The sequence below is a fragment of the Carya illinoinensis genome, chromosome 1 (genome assembly GCF_018687715.1).
Source record: "Carya illinoinensis cultivar Pawnee chromosome 1, C.illinoinensisPawnee_v1, whole genome shotgun sequence".
Classification (NCBI taxonomy): domain Eukaryota; kingdom Viridiplantae; phylum Streptophyta; class Magnoliopsida; order Fagales; family Juglandaceae; genus Carya; species Carya illinoinensis.
Window position 1 is genome coordinate 10830715 of NC_056752.1, and position 23925 is coordinate 10854639.

Consider the following 23925-nt stretch of genomic DNA (forward strand, 5'->3'; position numbering starts at 1 on the left):
ATAATCTTTTTTAATTTTTTATAAATATATCTAAATTTATTTTAACATCAAAATACATCTAGACTCATTTAGGTGGACTTATTCTGTCATCTCAATTCATTACCATTCATAAAGAGCTCAACTTATTTTAACTCAACTCAATATTCAAACGAATTCTAAATTGATTAAAATATTTTATTATTAAATAATTATTTATTTATCTTACTTGAAATTGATATAATTTATCCTTTATTCGACGAAGCTACTCGCCCTTTGGATAAAAAGGCCGGCCAATAATTCTTCATTAATGGTCTCGTATAATTTAATGAGAGTAAACTTGTGGATGCATTACGTAGTTATATATAATATATTAGATCTATTTTAAATTAAAATTATAGTTTAACGTATTATATCAAGACATATTAATTTATAAATTTATTCTTATAAATTATTTTTTTTACATGCTACTCTCTCTCTCTCTCTCGTCTCTTTCTCTCTACCTTCTCTCTAGAAAGAGTTCCAAACCCTACCTTCTCTCTACTTCCCTTCCATTCTCATTCCCTCTTCCCCTCTATTTCTTTTCATCCTCTTCTTTTTGGTTCTGGTTTTTTCTTTCATTTTTTTTGGTGGAGATGTTTCGATTTGTCGAAAGGAAGAAGAAGTTTGCCAAACTCAATGGCGAGTAGATAGAACGCGAGGTCCATAGCGAGGTGAATGAAGCTCAATCGCCACCGCCTAGGATACGTTTATGTCGCCACGTGCGGCTTATCTAGAACCAGAGCATCCGTTTTTTCAGGAGTTTACCGTCGTTTCATATTTAGAGGGTGGCGTGTGGATCCCACGCTCCTATACAGCCCCTGCCGATGCTTATGTTTCGCGTTTTTGGTTTTTTTAGCTTTAATCTGTATGGTTTTGTTTTTAGTATAATAAAATTACAAGTTTGTTAGACATTAGATCTGAAGAGTTGTTTCCCTAGGACTTTTAGTTTGTATGGTGTATACTACCTCATTTGTTGAACGGGTAGGAGTCTGTTTATACTCTATTTTGGACAGTAGTGTTTGTCTTTCAAATATTAGTTTGGAGAGGCTGCAGCAAGGGCTAGGTCATGTTAGTCACATGTGTGTACTGAGAATCGTTTAAAATTATAAGTTGGCTTATAATGTGAATTGCGAGTCCAGTTTGTAATGTCCAATTTCAATAAATGCAATATGCGTTTTTATTAAAAAAAAATTATAAATTTATTTTTATAAAAATATTGTGTCTGAAATATTTTTCTAATTTAATTATAAACTTTTGTTTATTTAAAGTAACATTTATTTTATAAAATAGCTACTAAACTACCAAAATTTTTAATATATGCTCTAAATAATCATTCAATTTAAACTTGTTCCATAGTTTTAAGTTTTGACATTTATGACCATATTATGTTACCTTTTTTTTTTTTCATTTTATTTAGATATTTCAATGGAGAAAAATGGAACTTTCATATCGGAAGTGTACTGACAACTTTAATGATTTAGAGATAATATATATTTTTTTTTTAAAAGCATATTTATGGGAATATCAAAATTGAATGGAAATTACCGTGTAAGCAAAAAGTTTGTCAAGTTGAAGACTTTTTGTAGCTTGATTCTTCTTTTTACTTTATGACATAAAAGATTCTTATATTAATTTTAAAATTTATATTTACATTCTAAATCAAATTATATCATATAAATACTTTATCATGCCGAAAAAAATATATATATAAATACTTTCTCTAAAGATGTCATTACTACTTTAGAAAATGAGGACTTTTGTAAATCAAAATAAAAAAGTTTGTCAAGTTGAAGACTTTTGTAGTTTAGAGCAAACAAATCAAATTATGTTTAAAAATAAGAAATAATATTTATAATTGTAAATTATACAATGGCATAATTGTTTTAAAAAATAAATTAAACAAGTAATTTATATAAAAAAAAGTAATTTTTTAAAAATAAATTTCACTTTTTTTAAAAATAAATATAGAACGTTTATGTATTTTATAATATAATTGTACGTATAATTTTTTTTTAGTTGTAGTAGAATTATTCCAACATGAAACTGCTGCATCACTTTCTTTATTTAAAAAAGAAAAAAGAAAAAAAAAAAAAAAAAAAGAAGAAAAAGGTATCTTGAGCATTGTCCTAGCTACTTCCCTACAAAGAAAACCATGCTCTTTCCTTTACTTGGAGATCGTCATTCCTGTTTCCAAACACGGTGTAAAAAGTTCCTTCAATTCTTTCATTGTCAAATTTCCTGCCCGCCTGCCCGCCTGCCTTTGCCTTTGCTTGGCCAAACACGTCTACGACGTCATCTTGGCTTCTCTTTTTTTCTTTTTTTTTTTTAAAATCCGACAGCTGACGGTTTTTGTCTGTGTCAAAAACCACTCGCCACCGTCCATCTATGGCGAGACCCAGAATCAGACGCCTCTCTGCTAATTTCAGCTTCACACGACGTTGAAGTCGACCCAAGACCCTTCAAGAAAACGTTGTTTGGTAATAAATTTTCATCTTACTCAATTTTATAAAAATATATATATATACTCATTATTTTTATACTATATATATTTTTATTTTTTATTTTTTCTTAATAAATATGTAAGATAAGAATAACGAGTAGAAAAATTATTTTAAGCTAACAGAATTTAAAAAAATTAAAAAATAAATATAGTATAAACACCTAAATAGAATTACTCAAATTTATAGTGATAAGTTTACTATTTCTTATCATTTCTTTATTACTCTTTTTATTTTTATTATTATTTATTTAAAAATTAAAAAAATGACTATTAATAAATTTATATATATATATATATATATATTTTAATTTTCTCCTCCAAACAAACATTCCCTTCGCTGCTCACCCTTGCTTTTCCCACCCATTGGTAGGTATGATCCTCCTATCACTAATCTTGAGGTGTGGAGACGGTCGAGATGCAACATTCCATTCTTCCATAAGAATATCTAACTTTGTTCAGTATTTTTCACACCAAAGTGGCAAAGCCCCAAAGTTACGATATGAATACTCACGAGGAGGTTTGAATACTCTGTGCATGCATATATCTGTGACTTAATTGTTTTAATTTTCTATAAAAATGATTACTTATTTATCCATGCTGTTATAAAACGTATAATAATTATAATAAATATTATAAATATAATACTTATAATATGTATTGTAATGGACAAAATACATTAGGCCCAAAATGGTTATCAACGCCCAATTCATCAAAGGGTCATCACTAAAAGATAAAAGAAATAAGAGAGAAATGAGACAGAGAATTGATAAGATAAGACAAAGTGTTAGGGTGTCAAGAGGAAAAGAAGATATGAGACATATAAAAGAGCAGGAGATAAAAAGCACGAGCAAATACAACTTCGGGAACTTTTGGACTAGACTGCCTTGAGAAGGTTTTTCAATCTCACGACAGGAGTTCCAACAATGAGATCTCCACCAGAATACTTGACCTACTTTTAAGTTGTGGTGTAGTTTTTTTTTTAATTTATGAAAATGCTTTTAAAGAAATTTATTGTACTATTTATTCATCTAAAAACATAAAGGATTAAATATAAGTTGGTGCTGTCTTTCATAATATTGTTTTATATATATAAAAGAAAAAAAAAAACAATTTTCTCCAATTCTTGTATTATGTACAGTAAAATAAGTTGGGTTAGACGAGGAGATGGTCTATTAATGCAAAACTAAGATATTAGTCTTCGTTTATTTTTAGGGATAAGTTGAAATTAAAATTAAAAGTCGAATATAATATTATTAGAATATATTATTTTAATATTATTTTTTTATTAAATTTGAAAAAATTAAATTATTTATTTTATTTTATATAAAAATTTAAAAAAATAATAATAATTAAAATGAGATGAAATGATAGTTTTGTAAAAGTAAAACGAATTTAAACTTGACGTGGAAGACTTTAGAAAGTTAAGAATAATTCAAAGAGTTTGTGGTCGATAACGTAGATATTGGTGGCATTAAGACCTTAGAACATGAGCATGCATCATGATACACCCACTTGCCCGGTCGCCTAATAATGCCAAAAATCTTTTTAAAAGTACTTTTTTTGAAATCAAAAGTCTACATTATAGAACCACTTTAATATATTTATCTTTTTAACAGTTCGGGATCTTAACTCAAGTAGAAATTCAAATAAATCTTGATCTTATATATTTTAGAGTTGATTACAAATTTAGTATCAGAGTTTTTACGATTTTTCAATGTAAGATTTCTGCTTTTAACTTTTACAAAATTGATACTAGACACATTGAATTGTAAGACTATTGGTCTGAATCAGAAAAACTGATTGGGCCAAATGGTTTGGTCGAGACTAGACCAGACCGAACCGATAGTCTTATTGGTCGGTCTCGATCCAACAAGTAGAACAATTCAGCCTATGACCTCTCCAGACCATTTACACCTCTACTGACATCTGTTAATTTTCTATGAGAAAATTATCGGCAGGATTAACATATGGCATATCATTAGTCTTTCTAAAGAAAATTGACAAAAGAACCTAATTGCAAATTTGCTAAAGTTTAGATATTTGTTTTATAAAATTAACAATTGAAGTCTCCAATTGCAAAATAGTGAAAACTCAAGTAATAACTTATCTGCCGTTTGGATAATGAGTTGAGATGAGATAAATTAAGATAAAAGTTGAAAATTGAATAAAATATTATTAGAATATTATTATTATTATTTTGAGATTTGGAAAAACTGAATTAGTTATTATATTTTATATATGAATTTGAAAAAATTATAATAATAGATGAAATGAGATTAAATATTTTTTATATCCAAACGGTAGAGCAATTAACCCTAGATTTTATAATGCATGGAGTATTCCACAGGAAATTACAAATGAGCAAGGCATTAGAGAGAGTCCATGAAGCTTTTGTCAGCCAACGCAGAGATCTTGAACAAAAGGCTTCATTAATTGGACAATCCTTAGAACTTATTTTTCTTTTATTTTCTCTCATAATATAATGAGATCATAAACCCTACTTTTATTTAACATGAGAAGCTAGCATGCAGATATTATACGTAGACATTACTTGTACGGCTCGAGAGAAAAAGATCTTTGCAGCTGATCTACATCATCTCAAGTCATGTAGGATACACACATGATGCATTCAGCCCATAATACTAAAAGATCTTTGGGGGATATTTGATGCTCTCGTCTTTAAGCATGGGCAACGTACATCGTCAGCAAAGCCAAATAAAGAGCACTATAGTTTTCAAATGTATCCTCGATCAATTCCAGTAATAGTTTGAGCCTTGAGGGTCTCAAATTAAAGAGAGATTTAAGAAGTGCGTCCTATAATATTTATTATCGCCCATATCAATATTTTGGCCTACCAGTCATAAATGTTGTAGAATTCATTTTATGTGTCTATCTTGAACAGTATAAAACCCTCAAATTTCTTGAGATAATGGCAATCGTAGATAGAGGTATTAGATTATCCTAATCTTGATTGGTGCACTACTTTTCCCAAAGGCATGACCACCTCCCCTAATCACAATCTCATGCCCTAAAATGTTAGTGAATTTGATGATCATGATGATCTACTAATGCAATATATTAATCTTACCTTTTCAATGGCCTCAAAGACAATCTGTCTTTCTTCTTGCTTAACGAGTTCTAGCTTATGCATTGAAAACTTAATATATATTTTTAACTTCTGCAAATTGATACCAAACATCTAGAGCTATAAGATTATTGGTCTGAGCTGAAAAAACCGACCAAGCCAATGATTTGGTTTAGACTAGATTGGACCGAGACCGACCTAGACCGAACCGATGGTCTTATTTGTCGGTTTTGGTCCAACAAATAGAAACATTCAATAATCGGTTCGGTCCCAGGGTGTGATTTTTTTGGATCGAGACCGACCAAATGTGTATATATATTTAAATACTATTATATAATATATTATTTTATATAGTAGTTGTATAAGTTAATTATGTAATTTTCATTCAATAAATTTTCATTGACCATATAAAATGTTAAATAATATAAAAATTCAATAATCAGTTCGGTCCCAGGGTGTGATTTTTTTGGACTGAGACTGACCGAATGTATATATATATATTTAAATACTATTATATAATATATTATTTTATATAATAATTGTATAAGTTAATTATGTAATTTTCATCCAATGAATTGTCATTGACCATATAAAATGTTAAATAATATATTATATCAATTAACTAATATATTATATGATAAATCATGTTATTATATGTAGATACATACTCTACTAGTATCTACACCTAAAGAAAGTAATTACGTAATTTTTTTAAGATACCTAATTTGCATATCAGAATGGAGAATCTATGGACAGTGAAATTAATTAATATTCATTAACTATATATAAAATATTAAAATTTTAATATTGACCATTATGAATACTAAATTAGTAAGTACTTAGTAACTATTAACACCATAAATTTATAATTATAATTATAATTAATTATTTTTGTAATGAGTTAGTTACATAATTTACATTAAAGAGTTCAATTAATTTTAATTTTAATAATTTAATTAATCTTTTATATTAATTTTTCTATCAAAAAAATAAAAAAGAGGAAAAAATGTTCATAGACCAAATCAGACTAATTGGACCAACCGGACCGATAGCTAACGATCTGGTCCAATCTACTAGGGTAATCGATCCGGTCCAATTTGAAAAAAATGATAGATTGAAATTTTCGATCAGTGACCTCCCCGAACGAGTTACACACCTACTTACATATATTAATTTTCCATTAGAAAATTATTGGCAGGATTGACATGTGGCATCATGGTGCCACTTGTCAACCTTCGATTAGCTTACTTGGATATTAATGTCATGTGTTAATTAATCAAAAACTGATATGTGACATATCATTAGTTTTTTAAAAGAAAATTGACGAAAGTACTAAAAGGTGTGTTTGGATCGTAAGTAAAGATGAGATGAGTTGAGATAAAAGTTAAAAATTGAATAAAATATTATTAGAATATTATTATTATTTTAGAATTTGAAAAAATTAAATTATTTATTCTATTTTATATGTAAATTTAAAAAGGTTGTAATGATAAGATGAGATAAAATCAAATAAGATAAAACACTTTTTATATTCAAACGGTACATCAATTAATCCTAGATTTTATAATGCATGAAGTATTCTACGAGCAAATTACAAATGAGCAAGGGATTATAGAGAGTTCATGAAGCTTTTGTCAGCCAACGTAACGATATCGTGAACTAAAGGCTTTATTAATTACGTCAAGGACAAGAAAGGGAAATGTGACAATCCTTAGAACTTATTTTTCTTTTATTTTCTCTCATAATATAATAAGATCATAAACTTTAACTTTATTTTAAAAAAATAAAAAAAATAAAAAATTGTGTATTGCGTGGTATAGGAGCTTATGAATACTAAAGTTCCGGTATGAATACTCATGAGGAGGTTTGAATACTCTGCGCATGCACGCGCGCGCGCGCACACACACACACATATATATATATATATCTGCGACTTAATTGTTTTAATTTTCTATAAAAATGATTTAGGGTTTATTTGGTATTTTCACCTAAAAATTAGTGGTATTCATGGCTTTCACAAAACCCTATAACCTTTTTTCTCAAAAAAAAAAAAAAATCTCGAATTCTTTTCTCATTTCTCAACGTATGAACTTCCACTATCAAAGTCCACAACCTAATTCTAGGCTTCTTCGGATCAAATGCAAAGACTTTGAAGTTGGATGTATAGATTTTGCTCCTAAATTATCCATAAAATATTAATAATATTACTCATTTATCCATGCTGTTATAAAACGCATGTATAATAAAAATTATAAGTATAATACTTATAATATATATTGTAAGGGGGTAAAATACACCAGATTTGGAATGGTTATCACTAGAAAACAGATAAAAGAGAGGATAAGTAGATAGAGAATGAACAAGAGAATGCAAGGTGTTAGAGTGTTAAAAAGAAAGGGGGAGATGAGACATAAATGAGAGATGATGTGACCTAAAGCAAAGAGGGTAGGAGATAAACGATACGAGCACATACAACTTCGGCGACCTTTGGGTCAGGCTGCTTTGAGAAGGCTTTTTCAACCTCACGATATGGGTTCCAATAATGAGATCTCCACCAAAAGACTTCAGCTACTTTTGAGTTGTGGTTTAATTTTTTTAAATTTAAGAAATTTTTTTTAAAGAAATTTATTGTACTATTTATTCATCTAAAAACATAGAGGATTAAATATAATTTGATGCTGTCTTCATAATATTAATTGTTTTATATATAAAAAAGAAAAAAAAAACAATGTTCTCCAATTCTGGTATTGTGTACATGAGTAAAATAAGTTGGGTTAGACCAGGACTTCAGCTTCATGCTATATGGTCAATGCCAAACCAAGATATTGGTATTGGGGGGCGAATACACGAATTGAGTTATATATGAGGGCCATACAATAAATAGCTAAAAAATAATAATTAAGAGTCTGTGTACTTTGCTAGAACTTCACGTCGAAGACTTTAGAGAGTTAAGAATAATTCAAAGAGTGTGTGGTCCATAACGTAGATATTGGTGGCATTAAGACCTTAGAACATGAGCATGCATCATGATACACCCACTTGCCCGGCTAATAATGCCAAAAATCTTTTTAAAAGTACTTTTTTTCAAATCAAAAGCCTAGGTTTTAAATATTTATTTTCATCAGGTAAATCTCTAGGGCATTATTAAATTTTCAATACACATTATAGAACCCACTTAATATATTTATCTTTTTTACAGTTTAGGATCTATAATTCGAGTTGAAATTCAAATAAATCTATCTTAAATATTTTAGAGTTGATTACAAATTCAGTACTAGAGTTTTCACGATTTTGCAATGCAAGACTTCAGCTTTTAACTTTTGCAAAATTGATACTAGACATTTAGGACTGTAAGACTATTGGTCTGAATTGAAAAACCGACCGAGCCAAATGGTTTGGTCCAGATTAGATTGGATTGGACTGATAATCTTATTGGTTGGTTTCGGTCCAACAAGTAGAAAAATTCAATTATCAATTTGGTTTGGGGTGTGATTTTTAAATATTATATATAATATATTATTTTATATAGTGGTCATATAAGCTAATTATGTAATTTTTATCTAAGAGATTGTCATTGACCATAACAAATGTTAAACAATATATTATATCAATTAACTAATATATTATATGATAAATCATGTAATTATATGTAGAAACATACTCTACTATCTACATCTAATTAAAGTAATTAGGTAATTTTTTTTTAAGATATCTAATTTGCATATTAGCGTGGAGAATCTATGGACGGTGAAATTAATCATATATAAAATGTTAAAATTTTAATATAGGCCAATTCATGAATACTAAGTTAATAAGTTAGTAACTATTAACATCATAAATTTATAAATATAATTATAATTAATTATTTTTGTAATGAGTTAGTTACATAATTTATATTAGAGAGCTCACTTAATTTTAATTTTATTAATTTAATTAATCTTTTATATTAAATTTTTAATTTTCTATCAAAAAATAAAAAAGAGGAAAAAATATTCATACACCAAATCAGACTGATTAGATTGATTAAATCAATAGCTAACGGTCTAGTCCAATCTATTGGAATAATCAGTCCATTTCAATTTAAAAAAAATAATGGACCGAAAGTTTTAGTTGGTACCCCCCAAGACGATTACACCCCTACTGGTGACATCTGTTAATTTTCCATTAGAAAATTATTGGCAGGATTGACTGTCAGCCTTCGATTAGCTTGCGTGTATACTAATGTAATGTGTTAATCAATCAAAAACTGACATGTGGCATATCATTAGTTTTTCTGAAGAAGATCGACAAAAGTACCTAATTGCAAGTTTGTTAAAGTTTAGATATTAATCTTGTATAATTAAAAATTGAAGTCTCTAATTGCAAAAAAGTGAAAACTCAAGTACTAACTTATGTACTATTTGGATAGTGAGTTGAGTTTAGATGAGATAAGTTGAAATAAAAGTTAAAAATTGAATAAAATATTATTAAAATATTATTATTATTTTAAAATTTAAAAAAATTGATTTGTTTATTATATTTTATATGTAAATTTAAAAAAAAAAATAATAATGATAAGATAAAATAAAATATTTTTTATATCCAAACGGTACAACAATTAACCCTAGATTTTATAAAGCATGGAGTATTCTACGAGGAAATTACAAATGAGCAAGGGATAAGATCAGAGAATCCATGAAGCTTTTGTCAGCCGACGAAAGATCGTGAGCAAAAGGCTTCGTTAATTACGTCGAAGACAAGAAAGGGAAATTGGACAATCCTTAGAACTTAAATATCTTTTATTTTCTCTCATAATATAATAAGATCATAAACTTTACTTTTATTTAACATGAGAAGCATGCAGATATTATAAGCAGACATTACTTGTACGGATCGAGAGAAAAAGATATTGGCAGATGATCTACATCATCTCAAGCCATGTAGGATACACACATGATGCATTCAGCCCATAATACTAAAAGATCTTTGGGGGATATTTGATACTTTGGTCTTTAAGCATGGGCAACGTACATGGTCAGCAAAGCCAAATAAAGAGCCCTATAGTTTTAAAATGTATCCTCAATTCCGGTAATAGTTTCGGCCTTGAGGGTCTCAAGTTAAAAGATAGATATATGAAGTGCGTCTTATAATATTTATTGTCTCCCATATCAATATTTTGTCATGCATTGAACAAGTCATAAATGTTGCAAAATTCATTTTATATGTCTATCTTAAACGGAAAAATATAGTTGCAACTAGAATTGTGTACTAATCTGTGCACCAATGCGATGTGATTGGTCAAAAAATAGATTTGATTGAAAACAGTGTTAATTTAAATTTTAAGTATGAATAAATCAGTATTGGTACACAAATTAGTGCGCGACTATGCTTGTATATAACAAAACTCATCTTAAACAACATAAGACCCTCAAATGACATGAATAGTTTTGTCTTGAGATGACTAGGGATTTCATGAACAAAACTGCTCTAATTGATTTAACAGTTCTGCTACATACAATTACTTTTATATACTTCTTATGCACTTTACTGATGTGTTGGTCAAAATAATTATTTTATATTAAAAAAATAGTGCAACCAATCACAATAATAGAGTGCACAAATGAGTACGTTAAAATGAACGCAGGAAAAATTTTTGTTGAGTTAGTTTCCCAAGCAATTCTTACACTTGAGATAATGGCAGTTGTAGAAAGAGGTATTAGATCATCCTAATCTTGATTGGTGCACTACTTTTCCCAAAGGCATCACCATACCTCCCCCAATCACAATCTCATGCATGCTCTAAAATCTTAGCGAATTGGAAGATCATGATGATGTACTAATGCAATATATTTAATCTTACCTTTTCAATGGCCTCAAAGGCAGTCTGCCTTTCTTCTTGCTTAACGAATTCTAGCTTATGCATTGAAAACTTTATATATATATATATATATATTGCATGTATGCATATATAGTGCGTCATCACAGAACTGAATTTCCAGCTTCTTCTCTGATCAATAAAAATAAAAAATCCATGGCAGCAAGATGGGCAGGAATTAATCGTGTACAATCATGATGATCACCGACCCCCAAGCAACGCAAAGTACCGAAAGTAAGGCGCAAGATGGTGGATTAATGGAGAGACTATATATTTTGGTATGCATTCCAAATCAAATAATAGTCACTCACTCGGACATTTGAGTTCCCAGATGTGCCTAGCTAGCCACGTTACTACCTTTAATATTGAGATAGGACCTTACATAGATAGCTATTCCAGATGGATTAATGCGCTCGTGGCAGTCGAGATGCCATATCTATTTAAGCATAGTACTGCTTTGCTTTAACTTCTCTTATCTTTAATATATACTTGGTTCGCCTTAATTTTGGAGCTTCCGGCCATAAGAAAGAACGTAAGCCAAGCATGCATGATAATAACTTTAGGCAACTAGAAAATGGTGGACCAAAAGATCAACTAGCTAGGTAGGATATATGCGAATAAAATAAATTTTATTGAGTTGCAGCCTCTTGACCTTAGCAATCATGCTTTTTTAGTCTAAGTTAGATTTAGTACTAGAGTATTTTAAGAATACTAAATAATTATTTATTATTTTATAATTACTTTTTACCTACTTTTTATTACTATTTACTACTATTTAATATTTTATCATTATTTTTTCATTATTATTCACAGAATATCTGAGATCATCTCACTGCCCAAACACAATCTAAAAGAAATAGTCGGGGTGGAACTCCAAGACAGCGCATAATTAGGAGTTTCCCATCTCCAGACCCTAATAGAATTTACTAGTTGATCTTAGAGCTGAGCAAAAATTCAAAAATTCAATTTCGAATCCAGCTCCTCTCCGGCTTTACTCTGACTCTGACAATTTATTTTTAGTTTTTTAAGTCGGAGTCGTAGTTCAAGGTGTTGCTAGACCGACTTTGACTTCAATATTATACATATGTCATAAAAATATGTATTTACTTATATATTTATTATATATACTAGTATAGTTATATAGTTATATAGTTATATAGTTATATATCTAGAACTTATATAGTTAAATTCAATAATATACTAGTATGAGTTAATTATTATAAAATAATATACATACACTATAATATAAATAGACTAATAATAGTTTAGTATATGTAAATATGGTAGTATTACTACTGTACACATACTCAAATCTCAAAGAGACTTGTTTCCAGATGCAATGCCACTAAGGCAGTTACTGTTTTAAAGGCAGTCATCCTGTGAAACCAATTGAAATTGTAGGATATAATTCTCGAGGGAGACGCAATGAATGTGGTACAAGATATAAAGGGTGGAGTCGTGAATTGGAGCACTGTGGGATGATTATTCAAGACATCAAGGCAATGCTCAAGAAAGTTAAGAATTGGTCTGTGATGCATATTTTAGAGAAAAGTTGACAACCGATCGGGTGTCATTTACATATTTACACTGGCCAATAGAATCTCAATAGATATGAGATTTATTTATCTCACTGTAGGTACTAGTGTATAGAATCAATTTATTCCCTTATCTTATATGAGTTCTCACTGCTCTACCCAAGAGCCATCTCTCCCAATGTTTTGAATACCGTACCGGATAGCATACCGGTCAAGGTATTGGAACGAAATATTTCGGTACCAGTACCGTTTCGTGTACCGTTTCGGGATAGTCGATATATAAATAAATTATATGTATAAATATAAATAAATAAATTATATTCTAAAATAATAGTTTATATATGAATAATTTATACATAAATATATATATATAAATTATAAATAATCTGGTATAAATTGGGGGTCAAAAAATAAACTTGTAGTTTGAAAAAATGAAAAAAAAAAAAATAGAAGGCCAAAATACCAGCTGGTACGTAGGTCAGTACAGACCGAAATATCGACCGGTACGACTGGTACCGGCCGGTGCGGCCGGTATTCAGACCAGTACGAAACAGGTGCAATATCTGTACCGGACCGATGACCGTACGAAATATTCCGACTGTACCAGCCGGCCGGTACGGTATTTAAAACCATGAATTCTCCCCTCCTCTTTTCCTATACCATTTTTCCCTTTTATCTTCTTTCCCTAGCGCACCTCCCGAAAAGATCCACATTAGAAAATCATGCTGTTAATTGGTTCCAGCTTTGTTCATTAAGAAGCACTTCAAGACGAAATAACTCTCCAATCCTATGTCCATGGACGTCATTCCTCATGAAACTGGGCTGATAAAAATCCTCATTAGGAGTTGGGTTCTCATTGATAGGCTCCATCCTTGAACCCTCAACTGCTAAAGCTTCAAGCGTTTCTTGGCCAGTAGTAGCATTCAACAGAAGATGAAGACCGAAGTCAAAGATGTAAGGATGGTAATTGCCATCTAAAAGTATATTTTTTGACTTGAGGTTTCCATGGATTACGGGCTTCTCAAATCCTGTATGGAGATTTTCCAATCCCTTGGATATACTAATTTAGATGCTATAAATAATAGCCCATGTTTGAGATTCAGCATTTTCATCTGCCAATACGAAACAGAGGTGGGTCTGTTTAAAATGTTTGAATTTCAAATTAAAATATACATCACAAAGAAATTAACTCAGAAAATGATTGAGACTATTTATGCAAGGCAAATACATTGTCCAAGTAAGAAGAAGGGGAAAAATAAATCTCATATATGGTTTGAGGGTTCAACAATCAGAGGAGAGGAAGGGAGAAAGTGGGTTTTCGAAGGATAGGAAGTGGAGATAATACTGCAAATTGACGGGGGGACCAGGTCGACGGGGCTAGGGGGTGGAGAAGAGAGTGCTTCATTTTGTACAGAGAGAGAGAGAGAGAGAGAGAGAGAGAGATGGGGAGGAGGCCGACTGGGGTGGGGGAGGAGGGGGGAGAGAAGAAATGAGAATACAAAAAATGTCATCAAGTACATACATGACTATTCTCTACTCTATTGAAACTCATACATGGCAACACCTCATTTGCTGGCGTAAAAAATGGTTTGACACCCGACAGGCCTCAAGCTTCTCCCTTCCAGGAAATTCAATAGTTTTTCTCATTATTTAGCCAAGGATGCACTTTAGTTTGGAGGAGAGTCCCTTCTTGCATCCATCATTTGCTAATCTAAATGAATATAATTTTATTTAATAAATAAATAAATTAGACACTAATATTTAAATAAGTCTAGTATAATAACTTAATAACATATATACTAATTTACTAAAGTATGATAACATATAATTAGACACTATAGAATAAATCATGTATAGAAATAAATTAGATAGTAGTATAGAAATAATTAATAAATCTAATATAATAAGTTAATAACACATAATACTAATTACACTATAAATAAGTCTAGTGTAGAAATAAGTTATAAATAAGTTAGACACTAATATAATATAATAACATGTAATATTTATAGTACAATAACATGTACTTAGACATTAAAAATAATTTGTAATATTATAATATGATAACATGTAATTAGACACTATAGTAAAAGTCTAATATAAAAAAAAAATTAGATATTAATATATAAGTAAATTAACAATGAATGATTTAATTTTAGTTTTTAATTTTTTGTAAAAATTGAAATTTGAAAACCCATAAAAAAATTATTTTTAAAATGGGCTAAATATGAAAATTAAAAGAAAACCCAAAGTTGAAAATCTAAATCCGACTCCGCTCCAATAAGTTGAAGTCAGAGTTAGATCAGAACCTACACAAGTCAAAGTCAGAGTTAGAGTTGAATTTCCTGCATCCGACCCAGACTAAGTTGGTGCTCTCCCCTAATTGATCTCCTTCCTTGATATACCCCTTTTTAACCCCTCCATTTGTATTCAGAAAAAATAGTGAGAAAAGAATTTGAATACGGTCTAATAAGTCTAGTATAGACACCATAAAGTCTACTCAACAAACCTTGTGAACTGCCGAACTACTCATCAAAGAAAATATATTCAAACTTTCCCAGAAACCGCACATTATAAGGGTGGAGGGGCAGCAAAAGAATGTGTTTTCAAGCAGTCGGAAACACCGGCTGTACACAATATATAGGACAGACAACCGAGTCTCTTGAGAGCTGGATATGAAATAATAGGGCAACAACATGTCCTGGCAGTGATGCTAAAATCAAAACCATGACCCCAGTTCCAGTCTAGATCTTGGCATGCAAGCTGTGCAGGCCGAACAAGGACAAGTAAAACCACTTGGATAAGAAGCCGCAAACCATTCAACTGAATTAGCTGGTTGATGGGTACATTCCACAGGACCATCTGGCTTTGATGTTGACATCGAATGTTTCCATCAAAGCAGCTGGTGTGCGGTCCACCACCCCATAACCATCCGGTATGGGGCTGGCGTTGATGGCAACGTGGAAACCCAGGCATTGCTGAGTAGTTGGTCTCTTGATGGAATTGGAACACGACAGTTAATCCAGAAAGTTCGAGATAGAGACGTAATGTGAATACTGAACTCTGGATTAGTTGATTGTTCTCACCCGGTGCCAATTAAAAAAACAATACTGAAAGAAGACACATTAGATGTAATGCCAACCGTATCATTTTGTATTACAGAGAACATATCGATGAATCGAAATTCCTACAGGAATGATGAATGAATGCTTTGAATTATACAGATGAATCCCGATTTGAGAAAGAGCAGGATAAAAAAAATGTAACTAAATATCAAACATATATATGCATATTATTGTTCTTGGAATTAAAGGCACAATCAAAAAAGTGGGGAATCGATATCTAGAGAATAAGCTTAAAAACTAAGGATAAACTTGAGCGTTAGTCACAACCCTTAGAGTGGTGTTATCTCCATCTTGTTGGCTGATGATGTATCCTAGCACTATCACCTTCACTTGTATCAGAGGTCCCTTCACCCAATTCTCTATCGCCTAATTTTGAAACAGACTTTTCGTCTGGTTGATAATCATGATGTGAGCGGGAAGAATCTCTCCCAGGCCGGCGTTCCTTCATATTAATCATACAATGGATGGAATTAGGAATTAGATAGGTTATAGAACATCCTCAGGAAAACTCGGAAAAAGGAGAAGAGAAAAATACTAATATGGTGCATACATCACGGAATAGTAAGTCATCGGCATCAAGCATGTGAATTACATGTCCCATTTTTGGCCGCTTTGTTGCATCAGGATCAACACATCGAAGAGCAACCAGCAGAACACGTTTAAGTGCCTTTGAAGCAGGCATCTCGGGCAGCTTGGGATCAACAACTTCTTCAGATTTCCGGTTTCCAACCATGGTTTTCAACCACTCTACCAAATTCACCTGCAATTCTTTAGTACTTACTATAGTTAGCAAAAGGAATTTTATAGAAGAGGGATCCAAAGAAATAAACAAATTACAATTCAAGTTTAACCTCTCCTTTTGGTCGACTGTAATCAACAGGGCTTCTCCCCGAAATTAACTCCATGATAAGTATTCCGAAGCTGTACACATCACTTTTCTCATTCAGCATTCCGGTGCAAGCATACTCAGGTGCAACATACCTAGAGAGACAACCAGATGAGTCATCTTTCCAACTTAAAGAAGCATACAAATAATTTTCTCAATGCATAGCATTATATTAAGGTCGGTTTTAACGAAAACAAGGCAATGAACTGACCCAAATGTTCCCATCACACGAGTTGTCACGTAACTCCTCTCAGAATACAGGAGCTTAGCAAGCCCAAAATCAGATACCTTAGGATTCCATTGACGATCGACTAGTATGTTGCTAGATTTCACATCTCGATGGACAACCTTTGGTTCAAGACCTTCGTGAAGATAGGCCAATCTGGAAGAGCAAAGGTCACCAATTAAGCTCAATTGCACGCATCAGATAAAAACAAACTAATGTAAAACTATACTATCACAATACCCCTTTGCTGTTCCCAGTATGATGCTCATACGGATATCCCATGTTAGAGGGCTAACATCCCCAACATCACCATGAAGCCATTGATCCAGATTTCCGTTGTCAACATACTCGTACACAAGCATCCTAAGAAACAAAACAGCTTCCATATCATTAAATCTCTACACTCCACAGAATTTACATCAGGCTCAAACAAGAAAATGACTATTGATACCTGTATGCACCCTCAACACAGTATCCAAGCAACCTGACAAGATTCTTGTGCCGTACCCGTCCAATTACTTCCACCTCCACTTTAAATTCCCTCTCAGCTTGACCCCTGCTTATTAGTCAGCTTATTGAGATAATTAACCAGATATAAATGTTAAAGACAAGGAAAATAGAAAAGATCCGAGTCCACTTAGGTATAGCAGCCATTCATGATACAGTTAAATGAAGGGGAAAAGAGGACAAAAAGTACAATTTAACTCATTAAAACACCATTTAATCATGCTCGATCTGGAGCACAAGGGACTAAAAAAGAAAATGGCACTTTCTTTTTTCATTTATTGAAAGCATGTTACTTTACAGCAGATTCTCATTTTCACGCACTCAAGACAAGAATATTGTACAAAAGAAAGGATGATAAACCAGAAGAAAAGAAAGCACTGGACAGGCACATAACCTCAACCAACAGAAAAAGAAAAGAACCTGGTTTGGTTGCCGAGAGAAGGCAAGAGAAGAAAATAAGATTAAATACACACGAATCCAATTACTCTATTTCCTTAGCAATTAAACGTTTTCAGAAAAAAAATTTGAGAACCAGATTAACATCCCACTAAACTGTACCTCACAAATAAAAATTAGTGACATAAGATGGTAAGTAGAGTACTTGTTATTCAAGAGGTTTTTGACGGCGACTTTGGTGCCGTCAGGCAAGACCCCACGGTAGACAATCCCGTAGCCACCCTCGCCGATCACATTCTCCTCACACAACCCATCGGTGGCGGCTTCCAGCTCTCTGAGAGTATACCACCTTCCCCACCCCAGGTGAGACACCTCCGGACCCACCATGCTCCCGCTCCCGAACGACCCCGCTTCGACAGTAGAAGTCCCCTTGCTCTCTCCGCTAGAGTACCGATCCGACACCACCACTACGCGGTGCTCTAGCTTCCCGATCTCGATTTGGATCTCTGCCGGAGGAGCAGGGTGGGGCACGATTTCCTGGATTTCTTTAGAGATGGGAGGCGTGGTGGCGTTCGCGGCGGTGCTGGGTTTCGCGTGTTTGGGGTGGCGGTGGCGGCGAGAGGTGATGCAGAGGGAGAGGAGGAAGAGGGCGATCACGATGAGAGAACCCACGAATATGCCGATGACGACCCAAAGTCGGAGCCCAAAGATTGAGGTCGGCTTTGACAGCTCCGTGTTCACGAACGCCGCGTCGTAAACAGACATTGTTTTTTCTCTCTGTTTTTGCGTGTATAGTGATATCAGAGAGAGTGAGAGGGATAAGGATTAAAGTATAGGTACCATGGGATTCGCCGGAAAAGCCAGGAAAATGGGGTTCCCGGCGAACACAGGCCAGAGAAAGTTGAAGATTTGGAAACGATATTAGAAATGTTGTGTGGTGTTGTATGTGAGAGAGAGAGAGAGAGAGAGAGGGGGAGTGTAGAGTGTGTATAAATGCCTGTTTGCCTCTCTGGCAGCTGTAAAGATTCTGCACTTACAAATATATATATATATATATATAAAATCATGGGATGATATAAAATCTTTATTATTTCCTTATTATCTTCTTCGGTGAAATGAGAAAATATATTTATAAGTAAAATATAATAAATAATTTTTAATTATTTAATATCACATTATAATATAATAAAAAAATGATAAAAATTATAATGATAAGTAGTATTATTTTTTATATAAAATTGATTTCTATTACTTTAATTTGTGTCGTACTTCATTCTATTTATAAATATATATATAATTTTTTGACATTTTTTAATATAAATAAAAATTATGTGGTTGTATTTTGAAATATATTTTTAAAATTTTAAATTTTTGCAAGTGTATAGATCATGTTATCTACCTTATAGCTTTTGGATAATTTATTAGCTGAGAAAATATCTTCAAGGTTCAGTCAATAAGAAAATAAAGGAATAATTTTTAAATGTTCCAAAGGAGAGATTTTCTTAAACCAATGGGTTATTTAAAAATATTTATCTTCTTATATCATGTGCAATGGTGCGTTTATTTAAAAGAAGCGTAAAAGAAAAGCTGCTCTTGTGAATTTGTGAGTATTCTTTTGGATTTAGGTGCTCTCTGACTTTATCATTCCCCTTTTCCCTCTTTGTGGAAGATGAGTAAGAATGGCTTATGGGTTCTCTTTTTTTAAGTGTTGAGGAAGAACTTCTTGTGACTATGGTTGTATGAATGGGTTAGTATTTTTAGTGATTTCTCTCTCCATGGTTGTAGTGATTGTATTGAACTACTTGTGACTCTCTCTCTCTCTCTCTCTCTCTCTCTCTCTCTCTCTCTCTCTCTCTCTCTCTCTCTCTCTCTCTCTCTGTAGACAATTATTGTTGTTCAATGACAAGAAATATTGACAATCAAACAGGTAAGTGGAAAGGGGTAAACTCCAAGTAGATCAGATGGATCGAGTGGTCTTAGATGGAGTTGGTATTAGATATGTTTTAGGATGAAACAAGATTCAATCTAAAAAGGGAAATCCCTCTTACCACTCTTTCCTATCCCATTTATGCAAACAGGCAAGGTGACTACCTAGATTTAAAGCACATTCCGAAGGAATTTAATGGTTGATAGCAGCATTGGATTTGGGGTGATTAATCAATAACTAATATGGTTGATAGACTCATGGTGCCTCTTCCCTATTCCATCATCAAAACAAGACCCATGATTGACCCAAGCTCTCAACCATCATTAAAACAAGACTGCAACAATTCAATTGATTTACACTCTTTTGCGCATTTTCCCCATGAAATGATCTATATTTGGATGAAGGATGATTGCAATGTTTAATAGAAGATTACATAGTTATTTTCAAGTTTTTTGATTCACTACTTCTCACAATACACCCCGCTTTCCTAATTCCCATGCTTAATTCTAGTTTTCATAATTCTATCTTGCAAAGGAAAAAGATTACAACCTTCTTAGTTGCATCTCTTTTTTACTAATTTTAGGGTATTTTCTCAAATTTTTGAAGTGAATGTTGTCTCTTGCTTTTGTAGGCTCTTGTATAATAACATGGTTATGCTCTTATTAGTTAAGAAAAAGTTCGCAACAGGTCGGGTGATTTCACCCTTTTTATACCAGCCATTCAGAATTTGTCATGTAAGAGACTTACCAAATTATATTCTACACGCATATTTAGTAATTAGTATATCACACTTTTACATCTCTCTCTCTCTCTCTACCCCACCCCCGTTGCCTCTGCAAGCCCCCCACTTCTCTCTCTCTCTAAAATCTGCTAGAAGCTCGATCATTTCTCTTCGACTTCAAGGCCAGGAATCAACATTTCTATCACTGCATGATTTTTTTTTTTTTTTTTGGGATGCAGAGTATATGGTTTTTTTTTTTTTTTTTTTTTTTTTATTGTTATATGAGAGAATGAAATGCCTAATAGAATTATTTAAAAGTGTAGGTTGCGCCATAGAGGTCCCGATAAAATGTGTAAATCTTCTTTAAGAGTAATGTTATGTAGCTTGCAAGCACTCGGTTTCAACCTAAGTGGGTGGTGTTCACATTTCTTGAATATAGTTCAAGCTCTTATTCTCTTTTGAAAATTTCAATATACCTTTTTTTTTTAGAGTTGGGGGAAATCTTTATTTAATTTTTAGAAAATCTCAGTGTAGAGTTTTGGAACTTTGTTCTTAGGTTAATGGATTCGGGCCTTGAACTCGAAGAGAAAGCAAATAGCAATCGAGCTTCTAGCAAATTTGTGAGAGAGAGAGAGAGAGAGAGGTGGGGGGCTTGTAGAGGCAACGGGGGTGGGGTGGGGAGAGGAGAGAGAAGGGGGGGGGGGGGGGGGGGGGGGGGGGGAAGATAAAAATGTGATCTACTAAAGGTGGGTGTAAAGTATAGGAGTTTTGCTACATACAAGCACAGTCGCGTACTAATCTGTATATCAACACTGATTTATTCATACTTAAAATTTAAATTAATACTGTTTTCAATAAAATCTACTTTTTTACCAATCACATCACATTGGTACATAAATTAGTACACAATTATACTTGCAACTATACTTTTCCAAAGTATAGTTTGATAAATCTCTTACGTGACAAATCCTTAATTACTGGTGTAAAAATGGTGAAATCACCTGACCGATTCTGAGCTTTTCCTTATTAGTTATGCTTTGGATTTAGGAAGCTTTACATGGGTCTCTTACCAAACTTGGTTAAGACAATGCTTAACCAAGTTGCTGAATCATTGTCACATATTTGCAATGAGGACACTAATCAAGTTGCCATGGGTTTTGCCTTGGCCTGATTAGATTTCTGTGTGCAGAATTGTTGTTTGATTCCCCTAGAATAAACCTCTGTGGTTGAGGCTCCAAGATAATGTATGAGGGTGTTATCTAGTTCTCGAGGAATTCGTGGCAGCCCTTGACATGATATAGGTGTTGTCTGTTTAACTATGTAACACTCGCATATTACATCTTGGTCTAAGAGCAATTCACATAAGATCTTTCTTAATTCAGCCTTCATGGGAAAATAAAAACGAAGCACCAAACAATGTATCTTCACATACCAACAACTTCGAGATGACCCTTTAGTTTACTGTATGCTACAAGTCGTGAGCTAGGGATAGAAACAATGTTTTATCAATAAAATATCAACCATTTATATATTCTAACACCTTCACATGAGTGTTGAGATTATTTGTCAAACTTGTGCTTTGTTTGGTAGAAAAGAAAAGGATAAATCTTCTATCTAATAGCTTGTACAGTGAGTCTTGACTCTTAAGGAAAAGTGTAAGTTTTACTTAAAAAAAAAAAAAAAACCTTAAACGAGCACTAAGGTTACGTGAAAGAAAAGTGCATGGAAACTTTTTGCCTTAAAAAATAATCAATCACAAAGTTAATGCCCAAGGTTCTACAACTTAATCAAGATGTAACCCACTTTCATCATGAGATAGATGGGATAATGTGAATAATGTTTTGTACAATCAAAAGATGACCATTAGAATTTAGAACTTCCTCATAACTACAACTTTTTCTCCTCTCTCTAGAAATCTTCTCTCTCTCAATAATACCAAAAAATCCCCCTCAATTGTCTGTCCATGGGGGAGGGACGGCAGCAACTCCCTCTCCCTCATTTTCTCTTCCTCCACATTATCGTGTATATCTATTTTTTTTTATATTTTTTTCTCTATTGGGTGAAGAATTGTTAGATCTACCGAGTTTTGGCCACTAGCGGTCTACACATGCAACACCAATGTATTCTCCAAACGCCAATACAAGATAGGTCAAGAACCACCACCATCAAATTAGCGTGCCAGCCTCACGCAGTGTCAACGCAAGCATAAGCTTCATGTCCGGTGATGATTGAAATATTTCTCAGACCACACAAACGTCACCAACAGATTCCTTAACCTCAAATCTTTAAGGTGCATGATTGCATTCTACCACGCTCCATTCCCGCTAGTGCAAAAGCCCTATGCGTCGGTAGAGTCGTTAGTTTTCTTTCAATGCGGTCAAAAATCAAGTTTTTCCGTCTCTAGCTATCCAGCTATGTTCATACTTTCCCCGGATGAGAACATAGAGACTGAAAGTGAGTTTCTTCCTACAAAATGCTCCAAAATAAATGGTCTCGGTATCTTTATCCTGGGAGTGAGCCATTTGCTCAACTTGTAAATGACTTTTGACGGTACTCTCCTTGGATAAGCCGAGTAACATGGGCTGGAACTATAGTTCTTTTGGCATTTTCTTTTTCTTTTATTTCTATCTCTCCAAGCACTCAAGCAGTGCAATCAATCTTTTGTACAGGACACCCCACCATGTATCTATAATTTAATATTAATGCACTTTGATTAAAGAAAAAAAATAGACAATTAGTTAGACAATGCAATACAATACATTCTTTATATGATTATTATGCTATACTTCCAATCGGGGAGTGAAATTTCTGGGGGAGGTTCCGAAAAGAAATGTGATTGTCACAGATGCTTGCTTGTGGGTAGGCCCCACTTGTATGGACTTTGGTGATCACGAGGACCTAAGTGATGATAATATGATAACCAAGTGAATGATTGAATACTGAATAGAGTGTTTTTTGTCTATATCAGAGTAGTTTTTAGTTTTTTCTGAACTTCTTCTAAACATACAAAATTTCCTGCTTTCAACATTTTCACTTCTTCATTAAAAATATATTATTTTAATATAAAAACACATCAACTTTTTAAAAAAAAAAAATTATAAAACTTTGACATCATCATCAAATATATATTATTTAAATATATTTT

General features: G+C 32.6%; 1 protein-coding gene across 1 annotated transcript; it reads right to left on the minus strand.

Annotated features, from left to right (window-relative positions):
• Positions 1-16124: 16124 nt before the first annotated feature.
• LOC122310335 (probable serine/threonine-protein kinase At1g01540) lies at positions 16125-19157 on the minus strand. Its single transcript, XM_043124234.1, has 7 exons — positions 18338-19157; positions 17681-17785; positions 17470-17592; positions 17215-17385; positions 16969-17098; positions 16668-16877; positions 16125-16559 (listed from the first exon to the last, which is right to left on the minus strand). The coding sequence occupies exons 1-7, from the start codon at positions 18895-18897 to the stop codon at positions 16398-16400; spliced, it is 1461 nt and encodes a 486-aa protein (XP_042980168.1). The 5' UTR covers positions 18898-19157; the 3' UTR covers positions 16125-16397.
• Between the last annotated feature and the right edge of the window lie 4768 nt (positions 19158-23925).